Source organism: Schistosoma haematobium, chromosome 3, assembly GCF_000699445.3.
Source record: "Schistosoma haematobium chromosome 3, whole genome shotgun sequence".
Taxonomy (NCBI): Eukaryota; Metazoa; Platyhelminthes; class Trematoda; order Strigeidida; family Schistosomatidae; genus Schistosoma; species Schistosoma haematobium.
The window spans coordinates 21,119,246-21,133,575 of record NC_067198.1 but is presented as its reverse complement, the minus strand read 5'-3'; the positions used below and the strand labels follow the sequence as shown (position 1 = coordinate 21,133,575).

General features: G+C 36.3%; 1 protein-coding gene across 1 annotated transcript; it reads left to right on the top strand.

The window, feature by feature from the left end:
- The first annotated feature begins 2,457 nt into the window (after positions 1-2,457).
- NCBP3 (Nuclear cap-binding protein subunit 3) lies at positions 2,458-14,330 on the top strand. The gene is made up of 6 exons (XM_051213256.1): positions 2,458-3,327; positions 4,340-4,565; positions 6,157-6,477; positions 8,775-9,188; positions 13,123-13,525; positions 13,947-14,330. The coding sequence occupies exons 1-6, from the start codon at positions 3,157-3,159 to the stop codon at positions 14,026-14,028; spliced, it is 1,617 nt and encodes a 538-aa protein (XP_051069221.1). The 5' UTR covers positions 2,458-3,156; the 3' UTR covers positions 14,029-14,330.

Genomic DNA, 14,330 nt, shown 5'->3' with positions numbered 1-14,330 from the left:
CAGTAACCGCTTGTGGTGGTATTGGTTTTTAACCACAGGATCTTTGAAGCTGAACATACATTTAATGAGACTTGCATTCAACATGTAACTCTTAGATTAGGTTAAAAGTGGTGAACGCAGGAACAATTCATCGGTTTTAGCATGGCTCAGTATTACAGGTGCGATCATTCTGTGTTACTTATCTTTATTTACGTTGAATTTATTATTCTATCTCCACCCCAAATGTGTCCTTTAGAAGCGCTAAACATTATATTGATGAAGACCACAATAGTATGAGTTAGTATGGACAACGATGTGACTCACGTAGTGTCGTATAAGCTAGGTGATCACATCATGACAAATCTAAAATTTCTGGATTATATATATTATGGTAACAAAGATAAATGTACTCATACTGAACTAGACCATAAATATACACACTAAATGTTTGTCAACATAAGTAGCATATACCACAGTCTCATTCTGTTCTTTGTACCCGTTCTTATGAATATGTTTCTAGAGTAACGTCGTTTATGCTACATAGTCACTGAAGCAGATATCGAGCCCGGATACAATGAAGGTGTAATCCACTCTATGTGCTAACCGCGAAGTGTGACTTCGACGTTAGCTGGTTGGCCACACAAATACCGTCTAACCCGAGTAAATTCTCAACCATTCCGCACAGGTCATCTGAGTTAGCTTACTTTAGTTGTGGATGTGAATGTACTTCGAAATAGTCAGCTTTGAACATTAAGTTTCCTGCTTCTATGGTTTTCTCCTTTTATCTATTTAGTATGTAATAGAATGAAAATAATGTTAATATCGAACCTCAGAATAGGTTTCTACAACTTATTCTTTAGTTTATAAAACTTGGAGTTCAGGGTGTTTTGTGAGTCGCCTTGAGTCACAGCTGCTCAGGAAATAATAAGCTTCATTAGGTCTTCATGTTATTATTATTATTGAACAGCATTGTTACTTTTGACTAACATTGGCCTTGTTCTACCTCAATCATGCTAAGCATAAGCCAGGGGCGAGGCGTACTACCCGATTAAACTGATGAACGATTCCAATTTCCAATTTTGGTATGAATAAACAAACTCCAATGGTTCCCAAACCCTGACTGTATTGGTAAAACATCTGAAGTGTTTTCGCATTGTTACTTAGGACTCATATCAGAACCATCTAACAAGTCTCCCTGATTCGTATACTCTAGATTAACCGAAACGTTTCCTCAGGAATAAGAAATCAAAACAGGTTGGATATTGTAGGCCTGTAGCTATATTGTCTGAACGTTTGTAATAGTGGAAACTGTGTATGAACTGTGGGGTTTAAAGTTTATGATCTCGGGTAAAAAAATGAATGATAGACAAACTTTTCGCTGGTCTTTTTCTTATTAGTTGCAGCATAGAAGTCAGAAGAGAGGCGTTACAGATCGAACAGATGATCGATGGGTCAACAGTAAGATCACTGAGAAAATACAACGTGTCTTTTTGCGTCCTGCTCTCAGTATCCTGTATTTAATGGGACATAGCAGAGGAGAACTGATAGTCGTTCAGTTGAATATAATTTTTTGAGGTTCCTTAAAAAGAACGTCCTACCTCTAAATCTTCGAAACATCACTAAGAAGAAAGAGTACTCTGTTAGTCATGGACGAAGCCAAATAGTTCGTCAGTGAGACATTAAAGATTTTTGCTTATCATGGCCAACTGATCCGATAAAATAGAGCATATGTGAACAGCGGAACGGATTATAGACACAACTTCTACTCCTTAGGAGTTGTCAAATGCTGGAATTCGCTGCCGGCTGAGCTAGTCCAAACGACCTCTCAGGAGTCCTTTAAGAGGAAACTTGACATATTTTTAAGGACTAAGGATAGTATCTTACTATTATTCACCAACTTCTTTTTCCCTTTTTATCGTTAATATACCTATGTTCCTGTCTGGAGGTATTGGCGATCCATTGCTACTAGACACAGAAGGCCGTTAAGCGGAAGCCCCTTCTATTCCGTCCACAACCAGCTGAACCATTTTGAACCATTCCTGTAACCAATGGCTTTTAAGACACTATGGTGGACCAAACAATATTTGAACTCACAAATGATAACAGAGTTATTAGGCACAAATAGTAATGTTAATATATATCAGTTAAATGTTATAAACACAGCAAAAATTAGAGACGTTACTTAATTCAGCAGATTTGTGCGTGTTTATCATCTAACGATAAATGTACATGCAGTAAAAAATTGACAGAATAACTACAAATAACATCAAAAACTATTTACAAAATAAGCTTATCAGGCCTATCACCACAGCACTATGAACAAGGGCGTGAGAGTAGAAAGGTATTTGTTGTTTTGTACATTTTTGAGCACCAATATGGGTAGCAAAAACTTCATGAAGCTTCTGCCAGAGTGTCTCAGTTCTACTTTTAACCCGAAATATTTGCAGATAGATTTATGTTAGTCGATTGTGCCTGAGTAGTTGGCGGTAAGTGCAAATCCTATCGTTACTTGTTGTGTCTGTCGGTCGTATCTTACTGCTCTCTTTCCGCGAACTCCGGTCAGTTGTTGCGTAAATACAGAGAAATATTAACCCAGCTAATTATTTAATAGTAAAAATACAAGAATTTCCCCCTTTATAGATGAAGACAATTAGTTGTCATGTCCAATATTATTTTGTTGCCCGGTTAAATGTCTTTTGAAAGTTAGGAGGTAGTGGTTCTACCGTTGTTTTAAATCTTACGGTAGTCAGCGTGGTCTCTCCTATCTCTTCGTTGGGATTTTTGGAGAATAAACAATTTTCGTTTACACCATTTTTTTTTGGGGGGGGGATGACGCCTTCATTCTCCTCTCTTTGTTTGCTTTGAATGTAATACGAATTTTATGGTCTGTGTTATCGTCTTGGTTGATTCTGTCATTTTTAAATAACCACGTTTTCTGTATTTTGTCTCAAGTCAGACATGAAAGTCATGTAATCACAATTCGTTTCAACGTTCGCTCTTGAGTTTTGGCACAGTACTTGTACATTAATTCTTTTGCAATGTAATCATTAAAACATAACATCCAGCTCAAAATAGATAGACCCTCAGGTGTCAGTTCTCCATAGGCTTTTATTATGGCAATAGCGTTTTGGATAATACTTGTCGGTGTCCGTGTCCCTCACTGTTCTTTACTTAGTTATGCAAGAAATGTACCTTTTCTATACAGATGGATTGCAGTCAGTTTGGCGGACTATAAAACTCATGGCTGTTTCTGTACCTTGCCTGAAAGTAACAGTAGATGTTGATGGTTGTGATGTACCGGCTGAACAGAAGGACCAAATATTGTCACCAATTTATTGTTCATGTCAGGTAAGACACAGTTGTACTGCTTTTTTTCTTGAGTTTGAAAAAAAGTTCATCTCTTTCTGTGGTTATCGCACTTGGTTTTATGCTGAACTAAAAACACGTAAAGATAATGATCCCATTAACAAGGAATATCCTATCATTGAAATCATTAATATTGCTCTTATATCGCTTGTTTTAAGAAAAAGCTACAAGATATCTACTAACAGATACCTTCATTTACACCGTCAAGTTTATATGGTGATACAACTCACTAAAAACAAGTTTGTGTACTTATCATTAATCTCATGTGTGAAGGCCAGTTCAACTACCCAGCCTCCCAAATAGTTGATGTAGTCACATTTTAAACTTGAACCTACTGGGTGAAAACTGAGTGCGCTAACCATTAAATCAACACTTCTCACGCTGATGACTGATAAAATCTGGATGTCAGTAACAGTATATTTTATTTATTGTATCATTACAGTTTGTCATATCTGTGCTTCTATTCGGGTTATAAAATTTAGTGACATTTTAGCTAATTAATATGTATACGTAGGAGGGATAACTGGCTACTTATCTAATAGCTGGATTTTAAATAATGGTTTAGGATAAAGCGAACGGAATGCTGGAATCAGGACCAAGTCATATTCATCAGTTTTTCAAAATTAAAATTCCCCACCAAAATATTTTGTGTTTTGCTAGAGATTTAAGACTTTCTCATGTTACATATTTGTTAGTCTACTGAATACATAGTACTTTGCTAGGCAAAAACGGAAAATTATCTAATAATGCTGAATCTTTATTGAGTAATGTGGTGGAAACGTGAGTTAAATGTACCTGGCCTCCTAGAGGTAACCACACCGTGACATTATTAATTGATCTCTTTTAACTTAGTCTGAGTAATGTTAGGAGGATGGAAATTTTCAGCGACTGTCTGAAATATGTAATGATCACAGTTAGCATGTTGAAAATACTGATCCCTTCCTAGTTTCCAAGTAATTAAATCACACAAATTTTGTGTTACTTTATTTTATAGTCTGAATTTTGCAACTGCGGTTCCACATTAGCGATTACTCAGGCTTCTGCTGCAAAGATTTATCACCACTTAGGTTTTCCAAAAGGAAGGAATGAAATATTAGAACAGGGTTATAGATCAAATGCTCTTCATATTTGGGGTACTCACAATCTTAGTACAGAGGATGTTTTATCTTGGTTATCTGATTACAGCCCAAAATGTATCGAATGGATAAATGATGCATCATGTATGTTTAATTATGCTAATATCGTTATTCGTTTTCCTTAATTTCTGGAATTCTATGTTACGGTGATTATCATGGATCATATTTTTGTTCGGTGTCAATTAGTCATAAACAAAACTAACTCGTAAATGATCGTATTTTGTATTTTATGGTTCTGTTTTGCACATAATGTGGTGAAAGTTGAACTTGAAATGGGATATTGCAAGAGTCAAGCTCATGACTTACACAAGTTTCTTTAAAACTGTGAAAATGAAAATCTACGGTTAAATATTAGGCGTAATCATAAAAAAGTGAAACAGTCGTCCGAGACATGTTTGAAAGTGTTTTAATTCTTTGATTTTTACTACTATTCATTGGTCTTTCACTTAAAATTCGGTCATTTTTGTCGACGTATACTCGACCTTAGGTTGCGGGAAAGCTAAATAAATAGGTGTCTGATCAGTGTATATCAAATATCAATTGCAAAACGAACATCAGAATACGATATTCTTAAGGTGGTTTCTTGTAATAAAAAAAATCTGGCATTGACTTCAATACGTTGAAAACATGTAAGCACTGTTAGATAGTTGGAGTTTGTCGATAAGAAACCCTGAGTTTAGCTTTCGTACCACTTAGCATCAGTCAGCAAGACACACCTGTTGTTTTGATGTAATAGGTGCTCCCAGAGGGATTCAGTCCCCTATCATCCAGCCTCATAATGAGTTGTTACTACTGAGCTGTTCGGGCAGCGACTGATTGTTGACCATCTTCAACTACATTATATCTTAATATATTGAGTCATTTAGACGAGTGGTCACACTACAACTTTATCGATAGGACTCGATCAGCACTAAAAAGTCTTTACCAACATAACATTCCTCACTACTCAGTGATCAACCAATTGTGAGTACCTTTAAGTACTGGATATCTCTTTTTAGACATGCTAATAGAGAGTCGAATTCATGTATGAATACAAGCAAGCAACTGCCCTTCATGTTTCTTAAACTAATCAAACTTTTATAAGGTAATCTGACAACAATAATTTCAGAATAGAGAAATTACCTTTGTAGAATAAGTTGGTTAGCCATTTATGTTTTATAAAGAATTAGAAAAAAGCAGTATGAGGCTTTGGTTAATTTTAGTTATTACGCTTGCTAGGGTTCCAAAGGATACTTAAGGCTGTTAATGCTACATCCTAATTTTACTGGTTTAATAAAGACTAATTTTACAAGCCTTGTTCCTCTGTGATTCTGTCGGGGAATTAGGAACTTTTAACATAAAAAACTTATATTCATTGTCATGATGGTCTAATCACAACTAAAGAATTCAAAATAACTCAGTTTGTTGGAAAGTATGTATTTTTTCTCTAAATCTCATTCGGTATTTGGGTTTGTGACCATTATTATCAAATTATATAACGAGGACTTAACATTGTATGTGGGTTACGATTAAGATCTGATTTTCATACATTATCGTACTAATCACATCAACAGAAACCTACTTACATCTACATAATGTCAATCAGCTTAGGTGTATTATTTCTTCACCTCTTATCTCTCTTGTTAAATGTATGGTCTTAATCCAATTTTCCAACTACACTGCTGTCTCCCTTAAGGCAATGTCGTGTTTGAAGATGAAAATACTGTTCTACGCGCTATAGCCGATTTCGCTGAACCATTTGATCGTCGTGTTGCATTAGCTGCAGCTGCTGCTTTGGCCTCACTCTTAGAAAAAGATGATATTAATCATGTAGGCTTAAGTCAGTCAGATAATTTAGACGAAATATTTGAAGATCGTAAATCTCTGACATTATCAAATGAAACACTGGATTCTATTGAACAATTTTCTCAACATCTACCTCCAACCGGACGTTGGTATAAGGCATTATCAGTTCCACCTCAAACAATATCACTTTTTCTACGATTCCCACATAAAAGTAAGCAGATATTATATTTCATCCTTATTTCTTAAGTTTTAATTAAAAGTGGTTTATTAATTTGATTTTTTTTTGTGGAAATATATTTAACTATTGCTTATTTCTTCCAAGTTAGATAATGGCTAACAGTGGGATCCTGTACGGGTATGTCGTCAGTTAAGTGTACTTATGTCTCATTATTGACGTTCGTGATAAGAATCGGATTCAGTACTGTTCTCTTCAATTGCTGTGTTATCCAGTAAGCCACTAAATCCAGATAGTCACTAGCTTATTCAACGAGTATAAATGTTATTTGTATGGTTTACCTCAATATTGCCATTCATCTCAGGATCCACATATGCCAACAGAGATTGATCAGTTGGAGACCTTAACATCAACAACAGTAAAATATGTATCCTCACAAATAATTGCTTTTAGTTTTAAGATTATTTTAGTAGACAGGGCTTACTTCATATTTGAACACCAAGCTTTTTAATTATAATTCAGTAATGACTTTGTAGTGTCGGTTATTATGTTAAGCCCGTATATCTTATTCTCGCTTTCGGACAACCCAATCTATTCATTCTACTTGAGTCACATTTTGACCTTGTTAATTATCCGCTTATCGATCTTGACTGTTTTTACATGAGCGTAGGTGTGTGTACATTTCTTATCCCATTACTCATCACATGTCTGTAACTTATTTTCGTGTAACTATAACTATTGATTAATGCTTGGTTAAATGGAAGTTGGCTTACCCGCCATCTCCACTGCGCGTCGTTTCGCTTCTCTCTATTCTATTCGCTGCATATACAAAATATGTGTATTTACAAGTCCCTTCCCGTTATTTGACTTATCTAAATCCGTTATTGACTAACGCGATTAAAGTCGACTATGTACGAGGATAGGCGACATATATATTTCAGCAACAACCATCATTACAATCTCCTTGGAGTCAGATCTCGGGCCACTAAAGTGGAGAGCCCTTCAACAAACATCGTCCGATCTAAATGTGACGACAAAATAACGGGCCCCACAACTTTGTGATAAAATTTCTAGTAAACTGATATCCATTCAAGTTTGATATACTATACTAGATTTATTGTTGTTTTAATGTGATGCAATTTAATAGTTCAGAAATTTACAACTAAATCAATTTGAACCGCTAATATACTGTTATTTATGCTGTAGTGTTTATCAAGAAAAAGGTTATGGAAATGATGTAAATTTCCGTTTAAGTGTCTGACTTTGAGATTACATATATAAGGAATAGTCTCTTACGCTGCTCATATTGTTTCTTGGTTATTCAGATGGTTACTTTGTTAAAAACTTGAACACTATTTTTAAATGATAAAGAATATTAGTTCACTCGTATCGGTTTTTATTTACTAGTCTTTCTCCCACAATTGTGATGTGTTTCGTTAATTTGGTAGGCAAGTTTTACTTTATTTATTTGAACACATAAACATTGATACAAGGAGGCACCAAATAGATATATGTCACATAAATCATTCGGTTTGTGTGAGGGCTGGATACTGCACGGGTGCCCAAACCGAAGCAGGTGGTTTTATTTGGAGCCACACCCGGAGCCTTCGACCTAAAGGTCTGACCCACAAGGCAGTGGGGCAACGTCAGGAGATGCAGTCCCATGGTATCCAGTGACCAATAAGTGGTTCATACACGCACCGTTTGTTCCCTCAGAGTCCTGGGGCCCATGTACACAATTGGTTTGGAATCAGGGTTGTCCAACCCCTCTAGGTTAACCCCCCGTGTCCACCAACCCGGTTAAAGCGCCGGACATTCGCTTTTCGTTCTCTCAATTTCGTAAACAACACCCGCGTCGCGAGAAGGCAGTGAATAGGACTTCCCTGGAAGTGGTTGTATTCACGTGGCCATGTGATAGTATTTCGAGAGGGAGGGCTGACTCTCTCCACTCTCGGCCGTACCAGGGCATTTCAGGGTGGTAGATAAGTTGAGGAATATTACATCATATAATGGTGGATCGGTTCAGTTGATTGCATTTTGTAACGTATACCGATTGAGGAAATCAACAAATGAGCGTTGGAATGAGGTCATACAAAGTGACTCAAATGTTCACCTTTAAGGTTAATAAAGCTTGTTTGTGTTCGTTTAAAAAGTGTGTAAAAATTGGATAACAAATGTTACTCAAATTTTCGGATGTAGTATTATCTAAAGTTAGTTTATATCATTCAACAGTGGGTTTCTACTCTACATGAGGGATATCAAGTTAATCCTTCTTATCAAGTGCATGCAAGTGTTTGAGATCTAACGCCGTTTGTTCTGTTTTGCCTTTTCAGCGGATGTAAAACTACCTGGGGCAGAACGTCGAAGTGTTTATTACCGCCGTTTTGGTAACCCTAATTATGGTGGAATGACTGGTATTTTAAGTCGTTCATACAGACGTCGTGTTCGGATATCGCGAATTAAATCCAGCAACGATCCTAACGGTGACTCGCGTCATATTGAAAGTTTATCTGCACAATTCGCCGAGCTGGTTGCCAACGCTTATGATGATCCCGATTCAGTAGTTAGTCAAATCGTTGGTAATAGTAACTACAATATATGGAATTCGGCTTCTCAAGCACCTGCACCTGAGCGCCCACTTATTGTTTACGATAATCTGTATGACGAGTCAAATCAAGTAGCTCATCCCGCAATATTTCCCAAATATACTACAAAGTCTAACACAAGACAGCGTCGAAATGCTAGCGGTAAGATCGCAAAGTGTTTCTTTTTTTTCTTATCAATATGCTATGTGAATTTGTGCAGGGAGTTGATGGGTCAGTATTCGAAATTATGTCTTCCGTTTCCGTTGCGTTCTTCCTTCCCCAGTACACTTTAACGACTACACTTCACTAGACTTAACTTATATCAGGACAAGAATGAGCTGGGAATAAGGTACGTTCCAAAGAACCATGTATAGCGACGAAAATGCATCAGCTTATATTGAATTTACGTGAGAAACGTCTAGCTCACCAAGTCCAGGTTAAAATTCGACTAATTAATGTACTTGAATTCAATTTTGGATTGGGCCTGAAATCGTCAGCAGTTTATTTTTTTAACAATTCCTCCTGCGTACTGATCCCGGATTTATCTTGCAAGTTATCCAACTCGTTTGGCTTTACTGTGTTAAGGGCATAGGATTTCTATCTATACATACAGAATTCTATTTTGCACCAAAATATAATATTGAATAAAGCCATTAATAACAATAAAAAATAATAATAATAAAATAGACCCTCACACATATATTGGTAGTATTTTGGAATTTAGCATCTAGTCAGAAAAATTCCATATATGTGTTCAATATTTCATATCTATAATTATATGTATGACGAATACCACAGTACTTCATTTGGTTCATGTGTACCATACACAATTCAATATCATATTTAATTGAATACCAGATTGGTCATACGATACTTGTGAAATATAATTTATACCTTTATTACATCTTACTTTATCTGTAGATTACCATAAAGTACATTGAATTATTCATTATTGACGCTCAGTAGGACCTCATCTACTTTCAAAAAATTCAATTTGAAACATATTTTGTCATATACTTATGATGTTGATAAGTAAAAACCAATTTCAAAGTTATTGCGTTTATCTAACTGAATGGGTGTTACATATGATTACAATCTTGTTTTTATCACTACCAATAACATATTACCTCTGTGTAAGTGATAGAAACGAGATACTGTTTGGTATAAGGTAGTGATATACACAATACATTATCAACTTCGATTATTTGGCTTTTCATAATGTATTTTAGTGTTATGGTATTACTTCTCAATTTCTAATCTTGTTCTGATGCCAATTCATCCGCTTTTTAATAAGTGGCTTGGTAATCTTTCTTACTTTCCTAATGTCTTTCAGTTTTGTGGTACATAAACAGGTACATCCAAATAAAACGAAATGTGCGTCCTGGATTACACCGCTAGCCATCATCCATCTTTGCTTATAATAGTACATAAACATGTTTGCCGAGTTATTACTGCGCGTAAAGGAATCCTCCACCACATGCAAAATATGTGTCTAGGTAAAAACAAAATGGAGTCATTGGCATCATTTCTGTACTCCATTAATGATATTCCCACTAATTCTATAGCTGATCATATTTTCGTATATCATTATTCAGCCTAGTTTGATGCTTATAGTCACTGAATCTGTTTAGTAATCTGAAATTTTAATCATGTTCGTATACGAGCTTTCAGGTAATTGTAAATTTAGCCGTTATTTCAAACAACTGATTTTTTAATACAAGAGCGAAAATCCGACTGAACTGATCTGACGTTCGTTTTCACAACTAATTTTTAGGAATTTGATACTCATTTCCATCTAAAAATTAAAAAAAACTTAACTATGGCCTCTGCAAATGAGTTTAATTTCAGAAGGCAAGGTATCACAGCTAAATTGTGCTCTTGTGTCTAGAAATAAATAATTACATATAGTTGTCTATTTATGTAATAACCAAGTTATACAGGATTGCTGTCTAGAGGTTTTACTTGTTTTAATCCAACTGTCCGTGAAAAATGGCGACTGGGGGCGAAGTTTATTTAGTGCTACTTAGTAATGCTACTCATGAGTAACTTGTCTTGTCCCATAAAATTACTGGGTACCCAATTGGTCTAGTTATCTAATTAATTACTTTTAAACCACTCTTTTGCTCGTGAAAGAGTAGTGATGGTACTCGATTGTCCAAACCGAAGTAGGTGGTACTAGGTTTAAACTTGGTGTCTCATGGTTGGAAACTGAGTGCTTTACGATTACACTTTCGTTACTCAATTTTTATTGTCAGTCAGTCAGTCAGTAACAACGTAGAACTTCGTACGTACGTACATCAGTTCGAGTTGCCACACCACATTAGCACAAAGATGCAGTGGTCGATTCAAATCCCGTAGTGCTAGATGTAGTAAAATTATAAGCTGTAATCAGAAAAATTAGGGTTTGAAGATGTTATTCAAGGATTATAACCCAGTGAAATAAATTTGGAAAGAGAAGAAAGAAAGGGACATGAAGAATTCAGAAGATTAGAATTTGGGAGAACACAAAGAGTGGATGCACCTGCGCCATTGCAAACGATTTTGAGCCATGTCATTCAGGGTCTCTAACCATCGGTTGCTATCATCTCGCGGTCCCCAACCAGGTAGTCTACACCTACAAACATGAATCAGTCCACTTGTCACTGACTTCATGGACTTGGGCCATGTTTTGGTCTGACCGCCCCTAGCTTTCATCCAACCTACTCCTATACCACTGGACATCGCACATCGAGGCAGTCGGTGGCTGGGCATATGTAACACGTGTCCCAGCCATCTCAACTGATGAAGTTTCACTACTTCATCAATTGATTTGCCATCCTTACCTAGTACCCGTTTCCTAACAACTGTATTACTTACTCGATGGTCCCATGATATACGAGCAATATTTCGAAGACAACTATGATCAAATACTAGTAGCCTATGGATATCCTCTATTCTTACCGGCCATGTTTCACTGCCATAAAGTAGGACGGAACGAACTGCTGCGCAGTAAACACGTCCTTTGGTTGATAGACGGATATCTCGCCTACTCCATAAATGACGCAAGTTGGCAAAAGCTAGTCGAGCCTTCTGTATCCGTGCTGAGATTTCGTCACACACTAAACCACAAGGGCTGATGAGACTTCCAAGATAAGTGAAGCGGTCGACACACTCAACTACTTCACTCCCTATCACTAGTTCGGGTGTCGATGTAACCAAATCCTGAAGCAACATTTTGCATTTCGAGGGAGAGAATCGCATCCCGAATATGCTTGGATTGTTGCTTAGAGTGGTCAGAAGACTCTGCATTTTGTCAGCGTCTTCACCAAATAGAACTATGTCATCAGCATATTCCAAGTCAACAAGTGAATCTCCCGGTAGAAGTTCAACCCCTGGAAATTTAGATGAGGAGAGTGTTACCTCTAAAAGTACGTCGACCACAAAGTTGAACAAGAATGGAGAGAGTGGACAGCCCTGACGAACACCACTTGAGGTAATCAATTCTGATGACAGTTCGCCATAAGCTCTCACTCGACCAGTTGTGTTCGAGTAGAGAGCCCTTACAAGGTTAATGTACTTCTTTGGTACTCCTTTCAGTGACTTAATTTGATTGACTAATATAGTTAGTATTCGTTGTACCTTATTGAACCGATATTTTCTCTCTGTTTGTGCTTAGTTCTGAGCGTCTATTAGTCCTCACCTATTGAAATAAACAAACGTATCACGAGAAGTCAATAATCTTCTAGCTTCATCCTAGTATAACTGTCAAAGTTTATGTAGCATTTTCAGTTGTTGTTTTAATATAAAATACGTAATATTACACATTATGATATTTGTATTGTTTGGTTTATTGGTGTTCGCGATGGATATTGAAAATATATGGGCCATAAAAGTGTGCCGGCTAAACTGTTTATTGTAAGCTACCTTTCAACGCCTGTCGTTTGTTGGATTGTTTAGTTTCTAGTTTATTCATTATTCACATCATATGCTAGTGCATTGTTTGAATACCAAACCGTCTCTCCTGTATTTTATTCCATAATTGATGTTAGTGTAACTTTACAAGACGATATTTAAAATGTTCTCTGTCATTTGTATCCACAAAATCCACTTGTTCTAGAGTTTCCTGTACCTAAACCTCGACGACAGCCTCACAAATGGCCTCGTCGAGATCGCGGTCCAATACCAAATCGCTGGTTGACGAATGAAGACGATGACGAAGATGAGGATGATATATTTGAAACTCCAGAACCTGGGACGATTGTAGTTTTAGATCCACGGGAACCATGGGGGAGTGCATTGTCTGGTGACTCTAAACCATCCCTGCGCTCAAGTGGCTCTAGTCGTGTCAAACCTGCTAATCGTCATTATCCTCGTAGCATTGCAACAGTAACATTAATGCCTGATACCGATGTTAATGATGGTATTAATTTAGTTGAGGACGAAAATGCCCTCAGAACCAGGCGTTTGTTGGCGTCAATGAGCATGGTTGCAGATATAGAATCCAACTCCGGAAGACCTCGGTAATTTTAATACTTTACTTTGAACAGTCTAATTTTACTGGTGCGAATTTTGTATTGACTGCTTTAAATCATGTCATTATTTCGGTTGTCATTCTGAATGAATGTTAAATTCAACATAGTAAATCTACTTAGTTCATTTTTTAAATCGTTAGTGATTATTTTTAGTTCTTGAATGATATAACTCCTAATCTGTGGGTCGATAATCGAATGTATCAAATTACATTGAAGAAATGAATCTAGATTTTTTAACCGTCCTATATCGTCTTCTGGATTTATACAGGTTGTATAGTTCTGCATAGACCCTTACCTGCATGTTTTTTTCTTTTATGATGTTCGTGTATCGTAGGTACCGATCCTATTATATACTAAGTTGTTTTAGTTATTAGTGTATCTGTATTGGGCTTGTTTTTCGTTTATTTAGGTCTGTTTCAGAACGTCTTGGTGTTCCTGGAAATCGTCCAATTAAATCACGTAAACCAAATATTTGGCAACGCTTGGGCTAAACTTCGTTTTTTTATTTACTTTTCTTTGTAGAAGCCTTTTAATTTCCTTCGCCGAATCCTTCTGTTGTTATATTATATATTTTTATCTTTAGTCTAGTGTATATATATAAATATCCAGTATTATCCTTCTTGCTTTTCTTAATTTCACTCACAGCGTGTATTATTCTAACCACTAGTTGTAAATATAAAAGAGATTTATTTACACTAACAATATCGATATTTTTGATTGTCTTCTTTTTTTTATAACGAAACCTGTTAATCATGTTCGATTTCGTGCAATTATCGTTAGAAACTGTTGATAC

Bases quoted from the DNA above. Each gene is read 5' to 3' on its own strand.
- NCBP3 (XM_051213256.1), top strand. From the start codon at position 3,157: ATGCAAGAAATGTACCTTTTCTATACAGATGGATTGCAGTCAGTTTGG. The intron at 3,328-4,339 runs GTAAGACACAGT...TTTATTTTATAG, and splicing joins CAATTTATTGTTCATGTCAG to TCTGAATTTTGCAACTGCGG. The intron at 6,478-8,774 runs GTAAGCAGATAT...TTGCCTTTTCAG, and splicing joins TCTACGATTCCCACATAAAA to CGGATGTAAAACTACCTGGG.